Consider the following 26,211-nt stretch of genomic DNA (forward strand, 5'->3'; position numbering starts at 1 on the left):
ATGTTTGGGTCTCCCATCCTTACCCCCAAGTTCATATGTTTAAAATCCTAACCCTCAAGGTGATGGTATTAAGAAGTGGAACTTTTGGGAGGTAATTATATTATGAGGCTCGGTGCCTGTGGGTCAAGCGGCTAAGGCGCCAGCCACATACACCTCAGCTGACGGGTTCGAATCCAGTCCGGGCCTGCCAAACAACAATGACGGCTGCAGCCAAAAAAATAGCTGGGCATTGTGGCAGGCGCCTGTAGTCCCAGCTACTTGGGAGATGGAGGCAGGAGACTCATTGAGCCCAGGAGTTAGAGGTTGCTATGGGCTGTGATGGCACGGTACTCTACCCAGGGTAACAGCTTGAGGCTCTGTCTCAAAAAAAAAAAGAAAAGAAAAGAAATTGGATTATCAATTAGAAGTAGAGCTTATCTTTTAAATTTATCTTTTGTGATTTTCATACTTTTTCCCTTCTTTTTCATTTTAGGACTTTTCTTTTTGGTAGAGATGGTAATCCAAATAAACGGAATGTGCACAATGAAACATCTATGCATTTGTTGTGTATGGGACCTCAAATTATGATATCTGAAGGAGCTCTTCATCCTCGCTTAGCACGCCCAGCAGAAGATGATTTCAGAAGAGCAGATTGTTTGCAGATGATCTTAAGATGGAAAGGAGCAAAACTGGACCAGGGTGAATATGAGAGAGCAGCTATTGATGCTGTTGATAACAAAAAAAACACACCCCTGCACTATGCTGCTGCCTCAGGGATGAAAGCCTGTGTAGAGGTAAAACTTTGTTTTTTTAAAAATATTCTTCATTGTAAAATTTGTGTGTTGATAATATATAATAGTGTTTGTCTTCCTTAGTAATTTGGCTAGTCATTATTGTCCCTTTCATCATTCTGAAAGAACCACGCCCCCTTTTAAAATGAAGTTTGATTGTTTTATTTTGAAAGTAGACTGTTTAGCTGGGTGGGAGGGAGGATCCCCACAACTAAACAGGTAGCCATTGAAATAAAATGGAATCAAGAGCAATTAAAAACTTGCTAAGATCTCCTAAGATAAAGGCTATCAATACAGCACTATCATCTTAGAAGTAATAATTTTAGAGGAGATACATTTTGCTTTTTTGATAACCAATTTATAAAATATCTACATATTGGATATGACAAATCTTGGCAGTTAGGACCTATGCTTATGTTGAATTGATCAGTGTACTACTCGATGGATAAATTTTAACGAATGCCTTTTGGGGATCTTTTAAAAAATCTTATAATTTTAGAATGTGTTATTTTTATGTTTAATTTGTATTAAAGTATTCCTGAATATATACTATTTGAAAATTTCCATATGTATTTCATGTATAAATTTATAACATTATTTACATATATGAAATCACTCATGTAATATGGGATCTTTAAGCTAAGAAATCAATACTCCATATGGTATCATCACTACTATACATACAACAGAATGGGTTTTTCTCAGCTACCAATTTCATGTCAGTCCATACATAGCTCATAGAAATTCTTTTGTTGTGAAGATGTATTTAAGTATGTGTCAGGACAATTTTAGACTGTATTATAGAACATCTTCACTACTAAAGATGTATACCTTTATTGGAAAAGCAGTGATCCTAACCAGATTAAATCACATACCAGTAAACATATTTCCTTAATGTTCGTGTATAACTTTATATTTCTAAATCGATTAACATACCAATAATATGATTGTCTTATTTTCTTCATATTAAAAGATTATAGCCACTTGTATGATTTATTTAGTATATCTGAAATGTCAATTTTTTTCACTTCCACAATGCTTGTGATCATGTCTTTTGTTTACTGCTACTATTTGTAGTACTTGTTAATCTCTTTTAATCTTTGTCATTGCATTTCCTGTGTCACCTTTGCCACTAGTTAGTGGCAGTAATTAACTTGAAACTATTTTTTTAAGCAATGCTTTCTGTTGATTCAGTGTGGTGGAAGACTGTCCTATGATTTGGAAGGGCAAGACTTAATAGTGGAATTCCTGAGGCTTTTTACATACTATTCTATGCCCTCCTCCTGTGGAAGAATCCCTGCTTTAGTGACTCACCATTATTGCTGGGAATGCATTGTATTTCTCAAGTGGGTTAGAGTAGAAAATAGATTATTCCTGATAGTAGTAATAATGATCTTAAATTGCCTTTATATCTTGCTTCCAAAATTTCTCTATAAGCATTGCTTTAGTAGTTGTTACAATGATGTTTACAATGACATGAGTTATTAAATTGTTCAAAAAATTGAGTGTGGTGTTTTTACTAGCATTATTTTTTGTTGAGTGAAGGAGCTTAGTACCTGGTTTATACTGTACTGTCTGAAAGGTCTGATGATTTCCTTGATAATGTATATGTGAATGTGTGTGTGTTAGTTGTTGGATCTATCAGCATAACACATTACATAAACCACACCATTTTTGACTGTTTTCATTTTCTATATTTAGAACAGCTCCTTGACTTAATGTAAAACATCCCAAATCCAGCCCTTAAATTTTTTCTAGTTTTCATTAACAAATGTCAGCACTTCATTTTACCCACATAGATTTATTTTTAATCTCTTATAGTTATTTAACTATATTCTTCCCCAGTCATAGGCCCTCAGTGATTTTTGATTATGCTTACTGTTAATTAAACTAGAAGAATTTCCCAGGAAATCATATATGAACTTATTTCCAGAGGCCTTATTGTGTTTTCTAGTGTGCGTGTGTAAAGTAAATAGTTATCCTTCAGTGTCTATATGCGATTGGTTGTAGGACCAACCCCTGCCCTCTCACATACCAAAATTCACAGATGCTCAAATCCCTTATATAGAATGGTGTAGTATTTTATATAACCTAACACATCCTCCCACATACTTTAAATCATCTCTAGATTACTTCTAATACCTAATACAATGTAAATGATATGTAAACTGTCATTATTGTTTAGGAAATAATGATAAGAAAAGTAGATGTTCTGTACAGACACAGCCATACATTTTTTTCTTCAAATATTTGCAATCTGCAGTTGGTTGAATCTATGGATGTGAAGTTCATGGATGCAGAATCAAGGATACAAAGGACTGACTGTACATTAAAATGCATACCCTCGTGTAACCGTAGTTCTTAGAATACAATAGAATTCTAGTATTCTAGAAAAATAGAATACTCTGTTTTGAGGGAATTTCATACTACTTCAGTGAGGAAAGGCTTAGACTTCTCTTATCAAGTTTACTATCATGTGTAATTTTTTTTTTTTTTTAGAGCCAGATTCTCACTTTGTCATCCTCAGTAGAGTGCTGTGGTGTCATAGCTCACAGCAACCTCTAGCTTTTGGGCTTAGGCGTTTCTCGTGCTTTAGCCTCCTGAGTAGCTGGGACTCTAGGCGCCCACAACAACTATTTTTTTGTTGCAGTTTGGCCGGGGCCCGGTTCAAACCTGCCGCCTCGGGTATATGGGACCAGTGCCCTACTCACTGAGCCACAGACACCGCCCTATCATGTGTAATTTAAATACAGGGTATCTAAAAGTTCCCCCCCAAGTTGCCATACATGGGGAAAATGAGAAATTATAGCTAAATGTATCTTTATTTACAAAATATTTATTACAAAAATTTACAAAGAGGTGGTCATGCATAGAGAATATTTTGTACCTGTTTTCTAAAATGTTAATAAAGGTACATTTAGCTAGAATTTCTCATTAGTCCATGTTTGGTGATTTTAGGGGTGACCTTTGGATACCCTATATTTTTTCCTAAACTTACTTCTCTGCATCATTGGTTTTAGTCTTCAGACATAAGAATTATATTTTAACCTAACATTTGTACAATGATTCCTAATTTTCATAATGCTGAATCAAGCATGATATAAAGATTTAGGTTAATTAAAAGAGTGTCACCAGGTATTTTTTAATGTTTCATAAAACTGAAAGATCATAGCATGGTAGAAAGAGCACTGGTTTTTAATTTTGGTCCTCACCATGACTTTCTGTTGGATCTTGCATGTGTTACTTAGCTATTGTAATAGTTTCCTTTTGGGTAGTGGAAATAGATAATCTCAAAATAATCTTAAAGACCCCTTTTAGCACTTATTTTCTATTGGTCTGTTATTGCAGTAAAATATATCCCATTTTCAGTGTCTTATTTTTTTTTTGAGACAGAGCCTCAAGCTGTCCCCCTGGGTAGAGTGCCGTGGCATTACAGCTCACAGCAACCTCCAGCTCCTGGGCTCAAGCGAGTCTCCTGCCTCAGCCTCCCAAGTAGCTGGGACCACAGGCGCCCGCCACAACGCCTGGCCATTTTTTGGTTGCAGCCATCATTGTTGTTTGGCGGGTCCGGGCTGGGGATTCGAACCCGCCACCTTAGGTGTACGTGGCTGGCGCCTTAGCCGGTTGAGCTATAGGCGCTGAGCCCAGTGTCTTATTTTTAAGACTTTAAGACTTATTTTTAAGAGGTTATTTTTTTCCCATGGTTAAAGCCAACTTGTTTTTTAACTCTTAAGGATTTTCCCTTTATGAAAATATGTCCGCTCTAGTTGTTGAAAATAATTGTGTGTATTTATGTAAGTGTAGAGTTGATGAAGTTATCATTTGCATCTCCAGGTAATAATTGTGTTCTATAATAAGCCTGTACCACACATACACAGTGAGAGAGAACATAAAATTAAAATCCCTTAATCATAGTGTTCTTTTGAGAACCTCCAGGTGTGAAGGTATCACTGGCTGTATGTAGAATTGCGTTGGTACCTATGTCTATCATGCCTAACCCTGATTCCAGAAGTTTTTCATGCTCTATTGCTGCCTGGTTGACTTCCTCACATTTATATTCCAATAGTCTCTCAAATTCAAGCATTTCCAGAATTATACTTTCTCCATTTCTACCCACTAGAGACTTGCCTAGGACTTTGATTCTTGACACTAGTTTCGGACTGATGGTGCTACCATTATCCCCATATCCAGTCTTGATACCTGGATATACCTTGGACTGTTTTTATTACTGTGTCAAATTCTCACCAGTCATTGGCAGAGGAAAGCTCTTCCTTGTCTCATTTGGTAGCTCCTCCCTTTTATTTTTGTGGCCACTTTCTGATACCAAGTGTTTTATGTCATATCCTCATTTTAATATGTTTTTAAGAACTCACTTAAGTAGAAAATCTGGAGTTTCATGAATATTAATTTTTCAGAGTTATGTATGAGGTAAAAGTACATATAGTAAATATTTTAAAATTTGCCATTACAGCCTCAAGGCAGCCACAGACAATATATAAACAGAGGAGATTGTAGTGTTCTAATAAGTCTTCATGGACATCGCCATTTGGATTTCTAGTAATTTTTACATGTCATGAAATATTTACCTGCCTCTTTCCAACCATTTAAAAATGTAAAAACCGTTTCTAGTTCATGAGCAACACAGAAGCAGGCAGCAGGTTAGATTTTGGCTTGTAGTTTGCAGTGTACACTCCACAATGCAAAGAAGTAGGAAATGAAAGCAAAGATGACTCCACACTTAAAGCATTTTCAAATGCTTATTTTAAAGATAGAAATAGTATTATTGGTATATAACAAGTCCTATATGCTTTAATTATACAAAGTACTTAAAAGATACTGTGGCATGGGTACCCAATACCTAAAAGTAAAACTCCAGATTTTATTTTTTTATTTGTTTTTTTTAAAAACTCCAAATTTTAGGCTTGGCGCCTGTGGCTCAAGTGGCTAAGGCGCCAGCCACATACACCTATGGTGGCCGGTTTGAATTCAGCCTGGACCTGCCAACAACAATGATAGCTGCAACCAAAAAATAGCTGGGCGTTGTGGCTGGTGCCTGTGGTCCCAGCTACTTGGGAGGTGAAGGCAGGACACTCGCTTGAGCCCAGGAGTTGGAGGTTGCTTTAAGCTATGATGCCATGGCACTCTACCCAGGCTCTTGAGGCTCTTGAGACAGCTTGAGGCTCTGTCTCAAAAAAAGAAAAAAAAAAAACTTCAAATTTTAAAACATAAAGCTAGGCCAGGTACAGTGGCTCTCAACTATTATCACAGCACTTTGGGAGTCTAAGGTGGGAGGACTGTGTATGGCCAGGGATTAGAGACCAGCCTGGACGATATAACAAGACCCTGTCTCTAGAGAAAATAAGAAAAACTAGCTGAATGTGGTTGTCCATGCCTATAGTCCCACTACTCAGGTGACTGAGGCAGGAAGATCACTTGGTCCCAGGGCTGCAATGGTCATGCCATTGCTCTCCAGCCTGGGAGACAAAGTAAGAACTTGTCTCTTTTTAAAATGTAAAACAATAAAAGGGAGGGAACACCTTTAGTCTTACAAGAATTACTAAATAATGCATTTTTTTCTTCTTAGTTGCTGAGAGGTTTTGAAATAGAAATGGACTTTGGAGAGAGATAATAGGTGTAGTTTTGTAGACTTCCCTAAAATAAGCCCAATCATTAGGCCTCATTTTATTTCTATTAATGCTTGGCCTGTAATAGTGAGTCTCTAAATGGTAGATGTGACAGAGGTTGTTGTTTTAGGTAATCCTTCACTATTAGTGAAAGGATTTTTTCAAAGCAAATGTTCTCTTAGATATTTCTTATGCACCCGTGCCATACTTGCTTATTCAGAGTTTTAAATGTAACTGCTTAATATCAAATCAAATAGAGGTCACTAAAAAACCAAAAGTGATAAGTCACACTTTTCCTTTATAGCCACAGGGCTATTTGACACTTTGCAGTAATCAGAGCATTCCACAATTAATTGAAAAGTCATAAAAACCATTCACAGGTCAGACTGGCAAGTTTTACCTAAATTATATTATGGTTTGTTTTTAATTTTTTAATTTTTTTTTAAATCTTTTATTTTCAGAGACAATCTCATTTTGTCGCCTTTGGTAGAGTACCATGGCGTCACAGCTCACGGCAACCTCCTGGTTAGATGATTCTCTTGCCTCAGCCTCCCAACTAGCTGGGACTAGAGGCACCCACCACAATGCTTGGCTATTTTATTGTTGTGGTTTTGCTGGGACTGGTTTCAAATCCGCCACCCTCCATAGATGGGGCTGGTGCCCTACTCACTGAGCCATAGGCACTACCCAAATTATGTTTTTAGCACATAGAAGTTTAAAACTGAAAGAATGCAGGAATTACAGTCTGAGCTCAGCAACCCAGTGACTTTGCCTGTATGGGCCTCAATTTTCTAATTTTTTATTTTATTTTTTGGAAGCAGGGTCTTAATTTGTCACCCTGAGTTAAGTGCTGTGACATCATAGCTCACAGCAACTTCAAAGTCTTGGGCTTGAGCAATCCTCTTGTCTTCGCCTCCAGAGTATCTGGGATTATAGGCATGTATCACCATGTCCAACTAGTTTTTCTATTTTTAGTAGAGACGGGGTCTCACTCTTGTACAGGCTGGTTTCAAACGTCTGAGCTCAAGCAATCTACCCACTTTAGCTTCCCAGAGTACTAGGATTATAGGTGTGAACCACCATGCCCAGCCATCTAATTTTTAATTAAGAGAGTTAAGATCTCTTTATTGTTCCCCAAATATTCTAATGTTAAGGGCTCTATTAAATACTTAGTGACGGTTATAAGTATTGAAGGGAAGGAGTGATAACTTTAATTGTACATATCCTAGAAGATTTCATAGGTAGTGGTAAGATTTGAGTGGTTGAGATTTCAGTATAAGTACAGTAGAACCTACATAGTTGACCACCTCCTTAAGTTGATCTCATTTTCATAGACCGCACATGTACCACATGTACCTGTCAGTACAGTAGTCCTGTTGACCACCTCCATATGTTGACCAGTTTGTTACAGACTAAGGGCTAACAGAGGTTCTACTATGTTTGGAGCAGGCTACTCAAAAATAAGGATCACAGACCTGCAGTATCAATAATTCCTGGGAACTTGTTACAAATACAAATTATTGGGTCAACCAGACCTCCACATTCCAAAACTGAACCTCTGAGAGTAGATTCCAGAAATGTTTTAGCAAGTTCTCCTGGTGTTTCTTTTGAATGTGTAAGTTTGAGAAGCATTGGTCTCAAGAATATGAAGATTGAAGTATTTTGTGGGGGAATAATAAGACAGATAACTTAAAAGGTTGATAGAAGCCATATAAGCAGAAACTGTTAAATGCCAAGGTCAAGAATTTGGTGTTTCAGATAATTGAGTCACTGAAAATTTTTTATTGGAGAAATTATATTATGAAAGCAAATAAAATAAGATTAGCTTAATGGTTTGTAATGTAGGATAGATTTGAGAGAGTTACTTTTGAAGGAGTGTTTCTTTTTTTGTTTGTCTTTTGTTTCTTCTTAATTTTATTATAACTGTATACATTTATGGGGTACAGTATGATGATTTGATATACAATGTGTTTCTTAAAGGCTTGCTACTCAGTCTTCTCCAGGTAGCCATTGGCCTCAGTCACCTTGGAACTCAAAAATGCAAAGTTCAAGTCTCCATCCCAAACTAACTGAATCTGTAGTTTAACAAAATCCCAAGGTGATTCATAGTTACATTAAAGCTTGAGGAGCTCTAGCTTAAAACATCCATCTATGGACCAGCTACATTGGAATCACCTGTAAAAACTGTACATACCTTTTATAGTTCCCTCTCCAGATCCACCTAATGTGTGTATCAAGCTACCCAGACGATAGTTTGAGAAACTGTTGTGCTGGCATAGGGGTTCTAAGTGTGGCTAGACAGAAACCTCAGACCAATAAAATTAAAATTTCTAAGGTGGACCCTCACATGGGAATTTTAAAGTTCTCCAGATGATGCCAGTACACAGTTATGGTTGAGAACCAGCGTATTACAAGGAATGATAGAAGTTAGAAGATTACTGCATTAATTCTGATGTGAATTAATACAGACCCTCAATTTGTGTGGTGGTATAAGAGATGGAAAAAATCAAGCAGATATAAGGGACATTGTGAAGAACTGATAGCATTTGGTGACTAGATCAGTTGATATAAGAAAGCAAGGGAGAGAAAGGTTAAAAGTGATGGAAGCAGCTCGGTGCCTGTAGCTCAGCAGCTAGGGTGCCAGCCACATGCACTGGAGCTGGTGGGTTCAAATCCAGCCGGGGCCCACCAAACAGCAATGACCAACCAAAAAATAGCCGGGCATTGTGGCGGGTACCTGTAGTCCCAGCTATTTGGGAGGCTGAGGCAAGAGAATCACTTAAACCAAGAGTTGAAGGTTGCTGTGAGGTATAACATCCCGGCACTCTACCGAGGGTGACATAGTAAGGTTGTCTCAAAAAAAAAAAAGTGATGGAAGCTTTAAAATGTTAATAAGGACAATATTGAGCTATCTTTGAATAGTATCATTTTCTCTTCTTTGATTGGCCTACATTTTCTATAACAATGTTCTATCACATCTAAAATCAGTAAAATTAATTTATTTTTAAGTAAATTGGGCATGATTTTGAACCTGAGTGACTTTGAAGCCTGCTATCAATTAACAAACATTTGAAAAGTAAAATAAAGTGAAGGAATTGGTTGGAATAAAGGGAGAATTGAGTTTTTCATTTAGAAGGATGGAGATTGAGGTCTTAGGTATTCTACTTGAAATAGTAGACAAACCATTAAAAATTAAGACTAATATTAGGGAATAAATAATATAGATTTAGAATTGAGTGTCATCTACCTAGAGTTGACAACTAAAAGCAAGATAATGTATAGATGAAAGATCCCAGGAAAAGACTTTGGTTTCTAGATAAAATAACACTTAAAGTCCCAGTATTGATGTAGAGAATGCCTATGTTTAAAGGTGATGAGAACAAAAAAAAATATATATATAGGTTGAGTCTATGAAGGAAACAGAGAAAGTGGGAAGAAAACCAAGATGATCGGCTTGGCACCTATAGCTCAACCGGCTAAGGCGCCAGCCACGTACACCTAAGGTGGCGGGTTCGAATCCCCAGTGGGCCTCCCAAACAACAATGACAACTACAACCAAAAAATAGCCGGGCGTTGTGGCGGGCGCCTGTGGTCCCAGCTACTTGGGAGGCGGAGGCAGGAGACTCGCTTGAGCCCAGGAGTTGGAGGTTGCTGTGAGCTGTAATGCCACGGCACTCTGCCCAGGGGGACAGCTTGAGGCTCTGTCTCAAAAAAAAAAAAAAAAAAAAAAAGAAAACCAAGATGATCAATGTGAAGGATGTCAAGAGAAGAATTTTAAGGAAAGAAGCTAGTCAGTTGTGTGACATGAGGTAGAAAGGTAAAGGAAGATTGAGAAAGGTTGATGGATTTGAGAATTAAGAGGTATTAATGATTTTCCAGAATATTGCTTCAGTAAAATGGTCTGGGTAGAATTCAGATTGCTGAGAGTAATTGAGTCATTTGCTGCAGAAATAGACAGTGTTAATCACTAATTTGAGAAATGTGACTGAGAGAGAAATTATTTGGAAAGTAACTGGAAGGATAGCAGGATTAAGATAAAGGGCCCCTGTAGCAGGAACTAGTAGGAAGTCAGAATGGAGGTAGAGGGAATAATGGAGTGCTCAGGGTCACACAGGGAACAGAGATGATGAAATGATAATTTTAAAATTAGAACAGAGTTTAGAAATAATCCCATTATACATCTTTTCTTGAAATTGCACATCTGTAATTGTCCATCCACAATTTGCAGATGGACTTCTGTAAACTGAGACAAAGCAGTGAAATGGCTTACCCAGAGTCACCAGCCATGTAGATTGTGTCAAAGGAGTGGGGTGAGTTTTGTCTTAACGACTAGGATTTACCTCTAAGTTCCTACCCTTCTTTCTCTGGAATTATGAATGGAAAGAAAGGCAGCATGGAAGAACAAATGTGCTTAGATAGAGATAATGATGTTTATTTTGAGGTAGAACATTTTTTATACCACCAAGTGTTCCAGGCAGACTAAAAACTCTTTTATTTTGAATAAAATATTCAGTCCTATGGAGTTCTTTGGAGTAAGGAAAATGATAGTTAGGACACTTTGGTTGAAGCATTTATTAAGTATTAATACCTATCTCTTCAGAACCAGATGTAGCTTTTTCTTATATCAAAATAATACACCAGATGCAGCAACAATTTAACCAGTATTTCCACCTAGTACATCTTTTACTTACTGGTGTTCCTGACCTTATGCCCCAATGGTCAGCAAAGCTCAGGTACTTTGTAACACATTCCCCTCCAATGTCAGGCAATGTTGTTAGCTAGCTTCCATGTCAAAGGTTCCATACAGGCAAATTTTCATTATCAAGACAAATGCTCCCATTCATCATTGATTATGAGTCTCTACAGTTGTCAAATTGTAGTAGTGAGACACAGGTCTTTGTATTCTTCCTCCCACCTCCAAATCAAACTCGCGAGGGGAATCCTTGCAGAAGACATGACCAGTCTCACCCACGTTCTAACAGTGGTCAGTAGTGACCCTAAACAGTGACTTCACACACATTCCCTCTCCACACACACATTTGTAACCCATCCCCACCCAAATGGATGGAGGGTACACTCTACCATATCCTTTTAACAAGGTTCCCTTCACCAAGATTCTTTTAGGGCACAGTTTCTTAAATTTAGTTGTCTTTCCTTTGGGTAAAGGAATAATCATGTTAAAGATGGTTGGTTTTGTTTGCTAATACTTAGTTTGCCTTGTATGGTAGTATTCATTATGAAAGTAAATCAAATTGTAATTTTGAAAGCTATCTCAGTGTGTAATTTAGAAACCATTTTCCATAGCACTAAACAGAGAACCTGAAAATAAAGTCAGCTCTTTAGTTCTGCAGCAATCAGAAATAAATGGTGTATTTTGTATTTAGGTGTTAGAAACCTGTGAAGCAGAGAGGCTAAAAATGGTAATAGATTCTGTATGATAAGTCTATGTATGTACTTGCTACAAGCGCCCAATATTGATAGGCTTAGGTAATACAAATATATTTATTTCCATAGTCATACTGATAGGGTCATTGCTTCTCAATCACAAATGGGCATAAAGATCTCCTGGAGATCAGAATTGGACTTTGATTCAGAGGCTGGGGTATGAAGAGATTGGGTGGTGAGGCTGAGATCCTGCATTTCTAACAAATTCCCAAGTGACACTACTATTGCTCAGACTATACCTAGACTAAAGGTTCTACATGGTAAATAGCAGCTGATAAAAACATGCCCTCAGATTCTGGAAGGTGGCTGTCACAATGACTGCTTAAAGCTATCCTCAGCAAATAGTTTTCCTGTAAAGGGCCAAATAGTAAATGTTCTAAGCTATGTGACCAAACTCTGTGGTATTTTATATTCTAGGGGGGGTTCTGTTCACTTATTTTTACACTTTAAATATTAAGCCATCTTACCTCTGAGGCATACCCCTGGCCTAGAGCAAGAAGCTTAAGTCAAATCCAATGGGCTCATCAAGGTAGTCTATAGCTTCCAGACCTGGCGTTGATATAACTTCCTTGATTTGTCAGAGCTCTTATGATGACAGTAGGGGGACCAGAGATTTCAATATCCAAAAAACTTTATAGGAGGGTTATATGTTAGAGAAGAAATAAAAATTATTTGGAAGAGAGTGAAAAGAAGCTACCATTTTGATAACCCTCATACAAAATGAAAATCTCTAAAAAATATTTACATTTAGGTCATAAATAAGAGCCTGGGCAGAATATCAAGATGGAACTAGGATGCATTTGACTTCTTCAATTTATGTGATCAGCCTATATACTATGAGTCAGTATAGCATCTAGTCATGGTTTAAAAGTATCTTAACTTTTCTGAGATACTATCCCTGTAGTTCAGGGTTGTTATTATTAAATGAGAATGTGTATTTAAAGTTCTTAGCATAGCACTGGGCATCAGTAAATGATGAGTGTTGTATATTATGATGAATGTGAAGTAATTCATATTCATGAAGTAATCTTTATGACTGATTGTCAGGCTGTCCTTGAGGGTTGTCCTAGATATGACCATCATATTGTTCATGCCCTTCCTAGTGTCTCTGCAGACATAATGAGGAAGCTTGCACCTGTCCCTTAGTAACAATATATTTAACTTCTGTAAAGCCATCAGAAACCTTATTAGTGAACCAGCCAAGTGATTATTCCATGTGTTTTCAGAGGTGAGACTTCTTTGGACCTAAGAGAGATTGCTTGGTAGACTATCTTCCCACTGTGACGATAAATTGCTATCACTTATTTTGAGGAATATTGAAGACAGCTTTGCCTCAGTGACTTGTTTCATTTTAGTAAAACAGAACTGGTTTCATCCTAATTTCATTTTAGAGTTTCACTGGATAACGAATAATACAAGTGAAAACCTTTGTCTGGTAGGTAAGGATATCCAGTTATTAGTGGTTAAAGCAACAGTATCAGCAAGCAGTGTTCTTATTTAAGAAAAATTTATAGAAATTATGAGAAACTTTTAAATTTAAAGCATTGACTAACTATAACCTTTTTCTATCTTTAAGTAAAACTTTATTTTTGACTGAACAAAATGATTAAGAAGTTCTTAAATTTGACAAATTATTTCAGGGGTTGCTATTTTTATTGTTGTTTTTAAACAGAACTCATCATATTTCTGGGGAAAAAAAGGATTACTTAAAATTAGAATCCACTGGTATCTAAATAAATATCTTTTATTGTCATTTTGAATACATGCTATACCTACGTATTAGTGCATTTTTGTTATGCTAATTTTATTATCTTTAATGCTTTAAAAATACAGCATGAAATAACTTGTCACTTAAATCTGTGGTTGCAAGTTTTTGAAAAAAACTTTTTTAGCTTTTAGTAAAACATGGAGGAGACTTGTTTGCTGAGAATGAAAATAAAGACACTCCTTGTGATTGTGCTGAAAAGCAACACCACAAAGATTTGGCCCTCAATCTGGAATCTCAAATGGTATTCTCCCGGGATCCCGAGGCTGAAGAAATAGAAGCTGAATATGCTGCATTAGACAAACGAGAGGTCAGTTTTTTAAAATAAAAGAATTATATGTGATGATTTTAGATTTTATATTAGATTTTATTTTTTCTTCTTTAAAACATAGTTTGTGTGGTCTTTTTTGTAATCTGCTAAATAACCTATCATATCCATAGCCATATATATAAAAATATATTCAGAAAACCTAGGCTGGAGGATCTTTTCTCTCACATGTGTGAGTATGTTTACTTACATATAAATAAAAGTGCTGATGTGTAATCCCATTCGTTACTGCTACTCTCAGGCTCCATGTTCATTATTCTCTTTCTCCTCTGTATTGATCTCATGAACAAACAAAACAATCAACTACCCTTCCCCAGCCCCTGTCTTTGTCTCCCATTAGTTGTAGCCTCCTATCTCTTATTTCTATAAGAGAAATAAAACTTAAAAGTTATCTATACAAATCAGCTTCCTCATATTCCATTGACTCTTTAGCCTACTGCAGTATGACTTTCTTCCCTTCTACTGTGATGGAATAGCACTTGTCCCAGAGTTGCATGCTGGCAAATCTAGTAGGTGCTTTTCTCTGCTCATCTTACTCGAATTTCTGTGCAGTACTTGACGTAATTAGCTACTTCTTAGTGAAATACTTTTTTTTTTTTTTTGAGACAGAGCCTCAAGCTGTCCCCCTGGGCAGAGTGCCGTGGCATTATAGTTCACAGCAACCTCCAACTCCTGGGCTCAAGTGAGTCTCCTGCCTCCGCCTCCCAAGTAGCTGGGACCACAGGCGCCCGCCACAACGCCCGGCTATTTTTTGGTTGCAGCCGTCATTGTTGTTTGGCGGGTCCAGGCTGGGGATTCGAACCCGCCACCTTAGGTGTACGTGGCTGGCGCCTTAGCCGGTTGAGCCATAGGCGCCGAGCCGTGAAATACTTTTGACGTGGCTTTGGGGACAACATTATCTTCTGGTTTTCCATTAGGTCTTTTCTGGTTCAGTAAACATCACCTCTGTCCATTGAGTTACTCAAGCATAAATGTGGCAAGCATTCTTGATTCCTTCCATCTCCTTAGCCATCATATCCAAATAGTCAGGGAATCCATCAGTTTTACTTCCAAAAATAAATGTGTGAACCTGAATTAATTTGCTCTTTCTAATCTCTACTCCTACCTCCCTCGACCCTTAACACCCTTTTTATCTGAGCTATAGTAATAATTTCCTTACTTATCTCCTTCCTTCTTCCTTTATTTCCAGCACGCTTTGCTTTAATTACAATAACTAGACTACACCAAAGCATTTTTTTTGCACTTGATCTTCCCTTTGTCTGCGTTCTTCTTCCAGTTGTTTTTATGGCTGTCTGGGAGAGACAGTCTTGTGTCATTCTTTCTAAAATAGGTCCCCTCGCTTTCCATTATTCTTTACTATAATGACCTTTTTATTTTGTTTTTTAAATTCTGCCTTTTTATTATTAAGACTATTTTAATTGATAGTTCATAATTTTATACATTTATAGGGTGAAGTGTCATGTTTCGAAATGTGTGAAATGTGGAGTGATTAAATTAACCTATCAGGTGCCTCACCTACTATTTTTTATGATAAGACATTTGAAATTTACTTAGTTATTTGGAAATATATAATATATTATTATTGACTATAATCACCCTGCTGTATGTCAAAACTTATCCTTCTTATCTTTCTGAAACTTTGTACCCCCATTTATTTCCATAGGAACTAGCATGTTATAATTATTTGTTTATTGCCTCATTTAATTTATTGTTGTTATTTGTTTATTTATTGCCTTTCTATTAGATTTTCAACTTCATGGAGGCTAGAACTATATCTGTCTTACTCAAAAGAACATTCCAGTGTCAGACACACTGCTTACACAAAGCAGACATCCATAGATACTTTTTTTTGAGACAGAATCTCACTTTGTTGTCCTGGGTAGAATGCTGTGGCATCACAGCTCACAGCAACCTCCAGCTCCTGGGCTTAGGCGATTCTCTTGCCTCCTGAATAGCTGGGACTACAGGTGCCTGCCACAATGCCCATCTATTTTTGTTGTTGTTGTTGCAGCTTGGCTGGGGCCAGGTTTGAACCTGCCACCCTCAGTATATGGGGCGTTTGCCCTACTCACTGAGTCACAGGCCGCCCCATAGATAATTCTTAAAGAAATTACAACACAGCAAATTTTTTCCTCCCAAAATGACTCTAATTCCTCAATGTTCAGTGGTAACTTGATTCTAAAACAAATTATGTAACTGTTGGTTTAATGTGTTTAGAAAAATAATCATGTTGATCATTTTTTCAATCAATTTCCAGCAATTTTTGAGCTTTTGAGCATTTTACATATGACCAAATGAACTGAGCTTCTTGAAATTGAAATTTACATTTTTTTAACCTTTTGTGTTTCTTAAGTTAGTGTTATATGCAATTTTATGCAGATTAACTACACATAGAAAGTGGGCCCATGTATGTCCTAAGCATTTTACTAGTCCTTTCGTGTGGTTATTTAAACTACCCAGGAATCTTGCCCTCAACTTTTCAATCAGAAAGGTAAATTAGAAAATAGTTGAATAATTTGCCAGGGTCAAAGTGAGCTGAACTTGATTCTTCTCACATCAGGTCCAACCATCTTTTGATAGTTTATGATCTTAAGTCAAACAGAAATTGTTACTATAATAATTAATATAGTCATTTAGTCAGAAGACAACATTTGAACAATGCTCTTCCAGAAATAATGTTAGTATAATTAAATTGAAAGACGTATATGACTACTTGATTTTTTTCTCTTAAAACATAATCTTAATTTAATCTATAATTAAAACAGAAAGTAATAGTCAAGGCTCGGCTCCTATAGCACAGTGGTTATGGCATCAGCCACATACATCAAGGCTGGCAGGTTCAAAACCATCCTGGGCCAGCTAAACAACAATGGCAACTGCAACAACAAAAAAAATAGCTGGGCAATGTGGCAGGCACCTGTAGTCCCAGCTACTTGGGAGGCTGAGCAAGAGAATCACTTAAGCCCAAGAGTTTGAGGTTGCTGTGATCTGTGACAGTATGGCACTCTACTGAGGGTGACATAGTGAGACTCTGTCTTAAAAAAATAAAGAAAGTAATAGTCATTACATACTTATGAATAGATATAAAATTGAAATTAATATAACTACAATACACTATTATATTAAATTTTAAAAAGATACAGAGCAGTTTGATATAGTAGTAACAATTTGATATTATATATAGAAAGAAGATCAAAGTATACAAAAATGGTCATTGTGGTTATGAGTAATTTGCTTTACTATTATTATTTTTTCTATTTTGATGCATTTCCTGAAGTTTATAATGAATATTATTATTAAATGTGAGTTACTGAACAGTTTCTTATATATACTAACAGACTTAAACAAATGTAATACATACTGAGTTCATAATGTTAAAGGAAAATTACATCATGCATTGAGCTCTGCTAAGATAGTTTTTCAACTTAATATATCCTGAACATCTCTCCCAAATTAGAACTGTAATCTTTATCTTTTAGGGACTGAGCATGTGGCTCATGCTTATAATCCTAGTACTATGGAAGGCTGAGGTACGTGGATTGCTTGAGCTCAGAAGTTCAGCCTGAGCAAGAGCAAGACCCTGTCATTATGAATAGTGCCTGTAGTACCTGCTACTTGGGAGGCTGAGGCAAGAGGATCACTTTAGCCCAAGAGTTTGAGGTTGCTGTGAGCTATGATGCCATAGCACTCTACCCAAGGGTGGCAGAGTGAGACTCTGTCTTTAAAAAAAAAAGAAAAAAGAAAAACCTGTATCTTTTAACCATTTATCTACTGATGAACATTTAAGTAATTCAGATATTTTTACCTTTTCTACACTATTTGTCATATTGGATATATATTATGACATTGTTACAGTTAGAAATATGGATTTTAGGGCCATACTGACCAGGTTCACATCTTGGCCTGAGGATTGACTTACTATGTGACTTTGAGCAGATTACTTAAACTCTCTAACTCAATCCCTACTTAAAATAGGGGTAATAATAGTCCCTACCTCCTAAGGTTGTAGTGATCCATAAATGAGTTAATACATATCTATATATGCTCAGACAGTGTCTAGCTCATTTTAAGTGTTAGGTAAATGCTGCTCTAATACTGATTATCACATCATCATCATTATTACTGCATTTATGCAACATTTTAAAAGTATATTCCCTATATTATTTCTAGAAATTGGTTTGATGGATCATAATATTTTAAACTTCAACAGATGCTCATAAGCATCCCATAGGATTATATTAATTTACTTTTTCTTCCAGTAATATATTAGAGGTTCCTTTTCCCTAAACTCTTGTTAAATATTTAAATATGTATCACTGTTATTTTCTGCCAGTTAGGAAAAATAAATAGTACCTTGTTTTAATTTATTTCTTTGATTATTCTGTGAATTGACTTTTCATTTGCTCATTTTATATGAATTGTGTTTTCTTAATGCATTCTATGAGAACTCTGTGTATTTTTTTATATCCTAAGTTTTTCACTTAGAGAATATTTTTTTTTTTTTTGAGACAGAGCCTCAAGCTGTCCCCCTGGATAGAGTGCCCCGGCATTATAGCTCACAGCAACCTCCAACTCCTGGGCTCAAGCGAGTCTCCTGCCTCCGCCTCCCAAGTAGCTGGGACCACAGGCGCCCGCCACAACGCCTGGCTATTTTTTGGTTGCAGCCATCATTGTTGTTTGGCGGGTCTGGGCTGGGGATTCGAACCCGTCACCTTAGGTGTACGTGGCTGGCGCCTTAGCTGGTTGAGCTATAGGCGCCGAGCCATCACTTAGAGAATATTGAGTATTTTTTTTATATCTTCTGAATTTGTAACATGCTAATGTTATATGCCCCTACATTTTTCTAGTTTTCTAATTTTGTTTTTAATACATATTAGATTTTTATCTACTATTTTCATTATGTAAAGAGTAACTTTCATACCTCTTCACAGATATTTGTAGTAATACTATTCATAATAGGCAAAAGGCGAGACAGCCTAAATATTAACTAATGAATGTATAAACAATATGAAATATATATACATAATGGAATATTATTCAGCTATAAAAAGGAATAAAGTCGTAATAATGCTATAATATGCATCAACCTTGAAAACATTGTACTAAGTGAAAGCAGCCAGACACATAATATCACATATTTGAATGACTCCAGGTACATAAAAAGCCCAGAATAGATAAGTCTGTAAAGCAGGAAGCACCCTGGTGATTGCCAGAGACTGGGTAGAGGGAGAAATAATGTGTATGCCGTTTTCTTTTGGAGTGATGAAAATGTTTTGGAACTAGATATAGGTGGCAATTATACAACATTACAAATGTACTAGATGCCACTGAATTACACACTTTGAAGTGGTTAATTTTGTGTTATTTTAGTTTTACTTCAGTTTTTGAAAAAAGTGGTGCTTTCTTTAAAATTACTTTTTTACCTTCTACTTTGACCCTAGTTGATTTTTGGATTATTTTGTCTATACTTGTAGTTATACATGGCCTGCTATATGTATATATGAGATCATGTAATTAGGTACTTTTTAGAATTTGTGTTCTGAAGGCAAAGTGTATATTTTATTTATTTATTTATTTATTTATTTAATTTTGTGACAGAGAATCTCTCACTTTGCTGCTCTTGGTAGAATGTCATGGTGTCATAGCTCACAGCAACCTCAAACTCTTGGGCTCAAGGGATTCTCTTGCCTCAGCTGGGATTACAGGCACCCACCACAACGCCTGGCTATTTTTAGAGATGGGATCTGGCTCTTGCTCAGGCTGGTCTTGAACTCCTGAGCTCAGGCAGTCTGCCCACCTTGGCCTCCCAGAGTACTAGGATTACAGGCATGAGCCACTGCACCTGACCTAAAGTATATATTTTAGCTGAAGTTTTTATTCAGTTAATGATCCAGACAGTGTGTAACTCTCTGTATAACTTCTTTTTAACACATCTCAGTTTGGCCTTTTCTCCAAATGATTAGTTTACAAATGGGTAAAATCCACTTCTTAATCCCAGTATTCAAGAAATCTATGGATGACTAGTCTGCCAGACACTGTTTTAGGTATTTGGAGGTAACATATAGGGACAAAGATAAAGAACCTGTCCTCTAGATATTTATACTCCACCAAGGAGAGAAAAACACATGAGTTTAAAAAGTAAGTGAACATCTAATCTCGGAGAGTGGTAATTGCTTTAAAGAAATAAAACAAGATGATGTATTAAAGTGATGATTGGGAATAGTGTTCTGTTTTTAAATCCTCAAAGAACATAAAATCTAGTGAGTATTAGGCCTACATAGGGGTCAGACTGTAGGAGTAGGATTGTATGACTACTTCTGAGTATATGAAGGGAGAAGTGAGCAATATCCTCCTGTAAAAACTCATCTAAAGAATTTCCCTTCCCCTCCCCAGTCTATTACTCAGGAAGGCTCAAGTTTCTTTATCTGTCAAGAAACCCATATGTTGGATATTGTCAAAGTCACCTGCCCTCCTCAGTAGGTTTAACCTCCCCTGCACTACAAGAGCAGCTGCCTTCAATTTAGGTCAGAGTGCAGATAGCCTAGGTCTTAATGCCCAGGCAAAATCAGTTGGGTAAGGAGAAGGGAAACTGAAATGAAGAAAAGAGTCTAGGAATTCTGAAGACTTTTCCAGCTATTTTTTTCCCCTCTAATGCCAGCACTAAGCCCAGGGATCAGCTAATGAGAGAGTGTTATTAAGGGAAATTGGGAATATACTCAGCTCCCCTGCATGTCTTTTCACATCTTTTAAAATTTTAAGTTACCAGTGCATTCAGGTAAATAAATATCCTTTCTTTTCTCCTCCTTTCTTTTCTCTCCTTTTTTTTCTTTTCTATTTATCTGTCTGTCTATCTGTCTATCTCAGTGAACATGTTTTACCTATACAGTTGGGGCAGCAAAGGAGAATAGAAGAGACTATTCTCTCTTATGGAAAAACACAGTAAAAACAAATACTTTCATAACTCCTTTGTACCATAGCGTTTCTGGAATAATGTTTTTTTTTTTTTGGAATAATGTTTTGAAAATATTTTATACATGACATCAAAGTAGTGCAGTTTGTAGTAAGCTATTTCACATTTCAGTGGTCTTTTGGTAGCAGTAGTATCCACTGATGCAAAAGAGGTCCTTTCATTCATTATTTCTTCTTAATTTAGTTTCCTTTTTCTTGTTATTGGCATTAACTGCTCTGAAGGTTATTGCTGGTTTGTGTTTAATCTTGAAAATAGAAGCAGTTTATCTTTGCAACAGGAAAGAAAAAAGCACCTTCATTTTAATCCCTTCTACAGAAGAGAAAACTAGTATACACTCTGGACGGAGCAATGCATTGAAATGCTTTACGTGACCTAATTACAGTTCTGTCATGAAGATCCAAAGCAACTAGGTTATGTGTTAATGAAGGCAGTGTGTCTCTGTCCTTTAAGCACCATTTCTCTTCCAATGTTAACCATCTAAGTTTAAAACTGCATGCATTTTTAAAAACTGGATCCATACAGATTGCTTTACATTATCCCATCTTTCTTAATATATGTAAAATCAGATCTTTGCATATATTATGTGAAAATTTCAACGAAAGCTAATTTTCCCCCGTTAGTTACTTGCACTTTCAGTTTCCAGGTAACACTAATCTATGGAATCATGATTAAATTTACCATTTTCTCTCTACTTATTTGGCTCAACATACATGAGGTAGAATGATGGCTAATCTGAAAAAGAACATTTAGGAAATTAGACCAAGAAATATAAAATTGCCACCATTGGGAATATCAAATATTTACTTTTATTCCTAAGGCAAAGAGAAGTACCTGCAACCCCAAGTCTGGATTTGGAACCCATTTTTTGGAAGCTAAGATACACATAGTGTGTAACTTCCAGGGTTTTTTTGTTTTTGTTTTGAGACAATCTGACTTTGTCACCCTCAATAGAGTGCTATGGCATCACATTTCACAGCAACTTCAAACTCTTGGGCTTAAGCAATTCTCTCACCTCAGCCTCCCAAGTAGCTGGGACTACAGGCACCCCCCACAATGCCCGGCTTTTTTAAAGACAAGGTCTTGCTCTGGCTCAGGTTGGTCTCAAACTCCTTAGCTTAGGCAATCTACCCACTTGTGCCTCCCAGAGTGCTAAGATTACAGACATGAACCACCACATCCAGCCTCATAGTGTGTAACTTCTATACTGGAACAAGTAGTACAAACTTAACTATTAAAGGGCTTATTAGGTTTTTCAAGGAAAAGTATGCATCATAAATTAGCTTAAAAACAAACTATACGTGAGACCTTTTCAAAGGATAATTTGGATTAAATTGCAGTGTTTCTTTCTCTTTTATTTAATGATAGTCCCATACAGAACAGCTTAAGGTTCCATTATTTATTTATTTATTTATTTATTGAGATCGGGTCTCACTGTATTGACTAGGCTGGAGTGCAGTGATTGTTCACAGGCACAATCATCCTGCACTATACCCTTGAACTCCTGGGCTCAAGCAATCCTCCTACCACAGCCTCCTGAGTAGCAGGGTCAACAAGTGCACTTGGATCCATTTCTTTTTCTTGTTAAAGTCATAGAATTCCTGTATAGAGATATTCACAGCAATATAGCTGAATGTATACATAAGTGAAGTAGGCTATTAATGCCATATGATATGAAATGTATTTAACAAAGTCTGCATCATCATTTTAAAAACAAATAGCTCTATAGACTGTGTATACTACCACTACTGATAGCTCTTTAACATCCCCATGAATTTTTTTATTGTAGAAACATACTCTTCATAAAAAGAAGCAGAATGAAAGTTTTAAATATTATTCAACCCCTTTCAAATAATGTTTATAACATATTTCAGGATTACTTTTTATTTTTCTTAGCATATATTTTGATATTATATATATTATATCCAATAGAGATTTTTCCTTAACATCTCTTAATTTTTACAATCTGATCATGAAAATCATTTTGAATAATGCTGACTATTCTAACATGTAAGTGTTCTATAACTTCCTTAATGTATATTTAGGTTATTTGCATTTTTTACTTTTATAAGTAACATTGCAGATAACCAATTTTGTCCACATTTGTGATTACACTTTAGAATAGATGGCTTACAAGTAAAATTACTGTGTTAAAAGATGACTTACTTAAAGTCTCATGATATATAATGCTGTGTTGTTAAATGATATTGCAATTTTTATTTTCACCTACACTGTGTCTGAGAGCCAGTTCACTGCAATTTTACCAATATATTCAGTGTTTGGTTCTGTATTTACTATGATAAGCTTGTTACCTATATCTGAAGGATTAAAATGGATATGTGTATTCAGTGTTAAAGGTAAAAGCATAATGTTGAATAAAAATAACAAAGCAAATTGCCTAGTGATCTATATAATGTGGTGTCATAGTATTATGACAGCATTTAAGGTGATTAAAGAGATAGAATGGGGGAAATATGTCACATATTATTTTAGCTTTATACATTGTTGCTTCTTTGGTTACAAAAAGGACTTGAAACAAGTCTGGCAAAATGTTATCAGTAATTGGATTCGGAATGTGTCGTATTCTTTATATCTTTTTTGTTAAAAGCACAGCAAGGATAACAAAGGAATAAAAACCTTGAGATGATACAGTACATGTAGGAAGAAAACAAAGGGGCATTATCACTTAGATAAGAAGAGAAATGATGTATATATGAGAAGTCTATATAGTATAGTATTGTCACTTTTGTCCATATTAACATTAGTTAAGGTATCATAGAATCCCACTAGCAATCCCAATTAGATTTTATTTGGAATTTGATAAAATAAATCTACTATTCATTAGGGAAAAAAACAGCAGAAAAGGATATCCACAAAGTATTTGGAAAAACAAAAAAGGAGTGCTGCATATTGACTGTTAGAACTTTTTAGTAAGTGTAAATGTTTGATAATTCAATGGCTAAATCCTTTCCTATATAAACACACATACATTCACAACCAGTTGATTTGCAAAATAAACAGACTAGATAAAAATACACAACTTTAATAATGATTTTTACTCAGTGGTGGAAGTACAGGTTTTTATTTAATACTTTTTGTATTCAGTTTTTAAAACTGTAAAGCAAGATGATTTTCCTATTACAGTATGATACTTTTATTTTTAGAATGATAAGGTACATGAACTTGATCATATGTTTTCCCACTTAAAGAGACTTATGAAAGGGCAGTTTTGAAGTCCATAATGGTGGAGAATAAAAAAGCCTTTTTAAAAACTTCATTGCTCAAATTGAAAGTGGAAGATAAAATTAATGTTAGTCATATGCTGTCATCCCTTAGTATCTATCCATGGAGGATTGTTTCCAGGATCCTCTAAGATATTCAGGTCTCTTACACAAAATGGTATAGTATTTGCATGTAATCTACACATATCTTCCCATATGCTTTAAATAATCTCTATATTATCAATCATACCTAATGCAATATAAATGCTATCTAAATAGTTGTTGTACTGGCTCAGCACCCGTACCTCAGTGGTTAGGGCACCAGCCACATGCACCAGGACCAGTGGGTTCAAACCCAAACTGGGGCTGCTGAACAAACAACAGCAACAAAATAATCGGGTATTGTGTCAGGCGCCTGTAGTCCCAACTACTTGGGAGGCTGAGACAAGACAATCACTTGAGCCCAAGAGTTTGCAATTGCTGTGAGCTGTGATACTATAGCACTCTACAGAGGGCAACAAAATGAGTCTGTCTCAAAAAAAAAATAGTTGTTACACTGTATTGTTTAGGGAATAACAACAGGAAGAATCTGTATGTGCTCAGCGTAGACATAACCATTTTTTTCCCCAAGTATTTTCAAACCATGGTTTCTTGAATCTGTGTTTCCAAAACCATGGATATGGGAGTCAACTGTGTATTTGTTTATAGGTATTTTGATACTTCTAAGAGTATAATGGCTAATTTAACATTATTTTTTTTCTTTTTGAAGCCATATGAAGGATTAAGGCCTCAAGATCTTCGTAGATTGAAAGATATGCTTATTGTGGAAACTGCAGACATGCTTCAGGCTCCTCTGTTTACTGCTGAAGCTTTACTTCGAGCTCATGGTAATGAAAAAAAAATGTTTTATGCTTTTGATAACAAAAAATGCCTTTTGAAACTTTTCAGAGTTAAATATGATTATTTTTGAATTTTAATATGAAATAAAATGGTTTGTTAAACAAGCCTAAATTGTTTTTTGTGTAATGGTTACTGCAATACTCAATTCCTTGTAAAATTTTGTATTTTAAAGTATAAACTGACTATAAATCAAAGAGGATACATTAGAAAGTTCTTTTTAAAGATTGAGCTACTACATCAATTTATAGGTTGTCTCCTTTTATAAGTGAGTCCAATTTGAGTGAGATTGGGCATTGAAATCCATAGTCCTAATCTGGTTTTGTCAGTAATTTTTACTGAAGTCATTTAGATAAAAATTGTTATAGTTCAATTAAATTTTCCTAAGAATGGTGCTATTAGTATTGTCAATTGTATGTATTTTATGTAAAATATATATTTCCCTATGTAATGTACAAGGTGAAATTAAGAGAGTCAACTCAGGAATGTAGTCTCTCTTAAGGTTTTTTTGTTTTTGTTTTGTTTTTTGTTTTGTTTTTAAACATAACCATCTTTACTCAGCTTGCTCTAAGCTTTCTATTATTCTTAAATCAGACATTCTGGGAGTTGTCACATGCTAGGTTGGACTCTCTCATTGTACACATGATATTTAACATATTGGCTAATTTCAAAGAAAAGTATTTTCTTATTTAGAAAGTGTTTTTAAAGAGAAAGGTAAATGCTGAATTAAAAAATTAAAAATACATTTAAAAAAGAATAATAAATGACTATTTTAGTCATTTGAGGTCTAGCTGTTTAACTATACATCTGTATCTATAGGATGCCACTTTCCAAAAATTTTATGTACTCTTTTGATGAAAGAAAATTTAAATCTCATCCATTGACCACCACTATTAATACTTGGGTAAATATTGCCTTCCATAGTTACTACCTCCAGTGTTAATGTTTCCCACAGTCTAAATTGTCATTCTTTTCCTACATTATATACTGGTGGTTTTTGTAAATAAGAAATGCCTGGGAACCTAACCATAGATTCCTAGGACTAATCCAGAGAGTCTAAAAATCAAGCGTCCTCAAACTATGGCTTGCAGGCCACATGCGGCCCGCCTAGGATATTTATCTGTCCTGGCGGGTATTTTGGCCGCCACTGCCTGTCCTGCTTAGCAGCCGACTTGTCCCGGGGCCCGCAGTCCA

At 35.9% G+C, this 26,211-nt stretch overlaps 1 protein-coding gene across 4 annotated transcripts in view; it reads left to right on the forward strand.

Annotated features, from left to right (window-relative positions):
• The window catches only part of ANKIB1 (ankyrin repeat and IBR domain containing 1), a 160,998-nt gene that overhangs the window by 58,194 nt on the left and 76,593 nt on the right, over window positions 1-26,211 (forward strand). For 3 of the 4 annotated variants that reach the window (XM_023518779.1, XM_003782661.3, XM_023518783.1), the window contains exons 3-5: window positions 473-773; window positions 13,732-13,914; window positions 24,890-25,007. In XM_023518779.1, coding sequence (XP_023374547.1) covers window positions 473-773; window positions 13,732-13,914; window positions 24,890-25,007 — 602 coding nt within the window. Of the gene's footprint in view, window positions 1-472; window positions 774-10,622; window positions 10,705-13,731; window positions 13,915-24,889; window positions 25,008-26,211 lie in introns of those variants that run through there. The other variant, XM_023518788.1, reaches the window with a different exon arrangement.

The sequence above is a fragment of the Otolemur garnettii genome, unplaced genomic scaffold (assembly GCF_000181295.1).
Source record: "Otolemur garnettii isolate 467f Iridium unplaced genomic scaffold, OtoGar3 scaffold00005, whole genome shotgun sequence".
Lineage (NCBI taxonomy): Eukaryota > Metazoa > Chordata > Mammalia > Primates > Galagidae > Otolemur > Otolemur garnettii.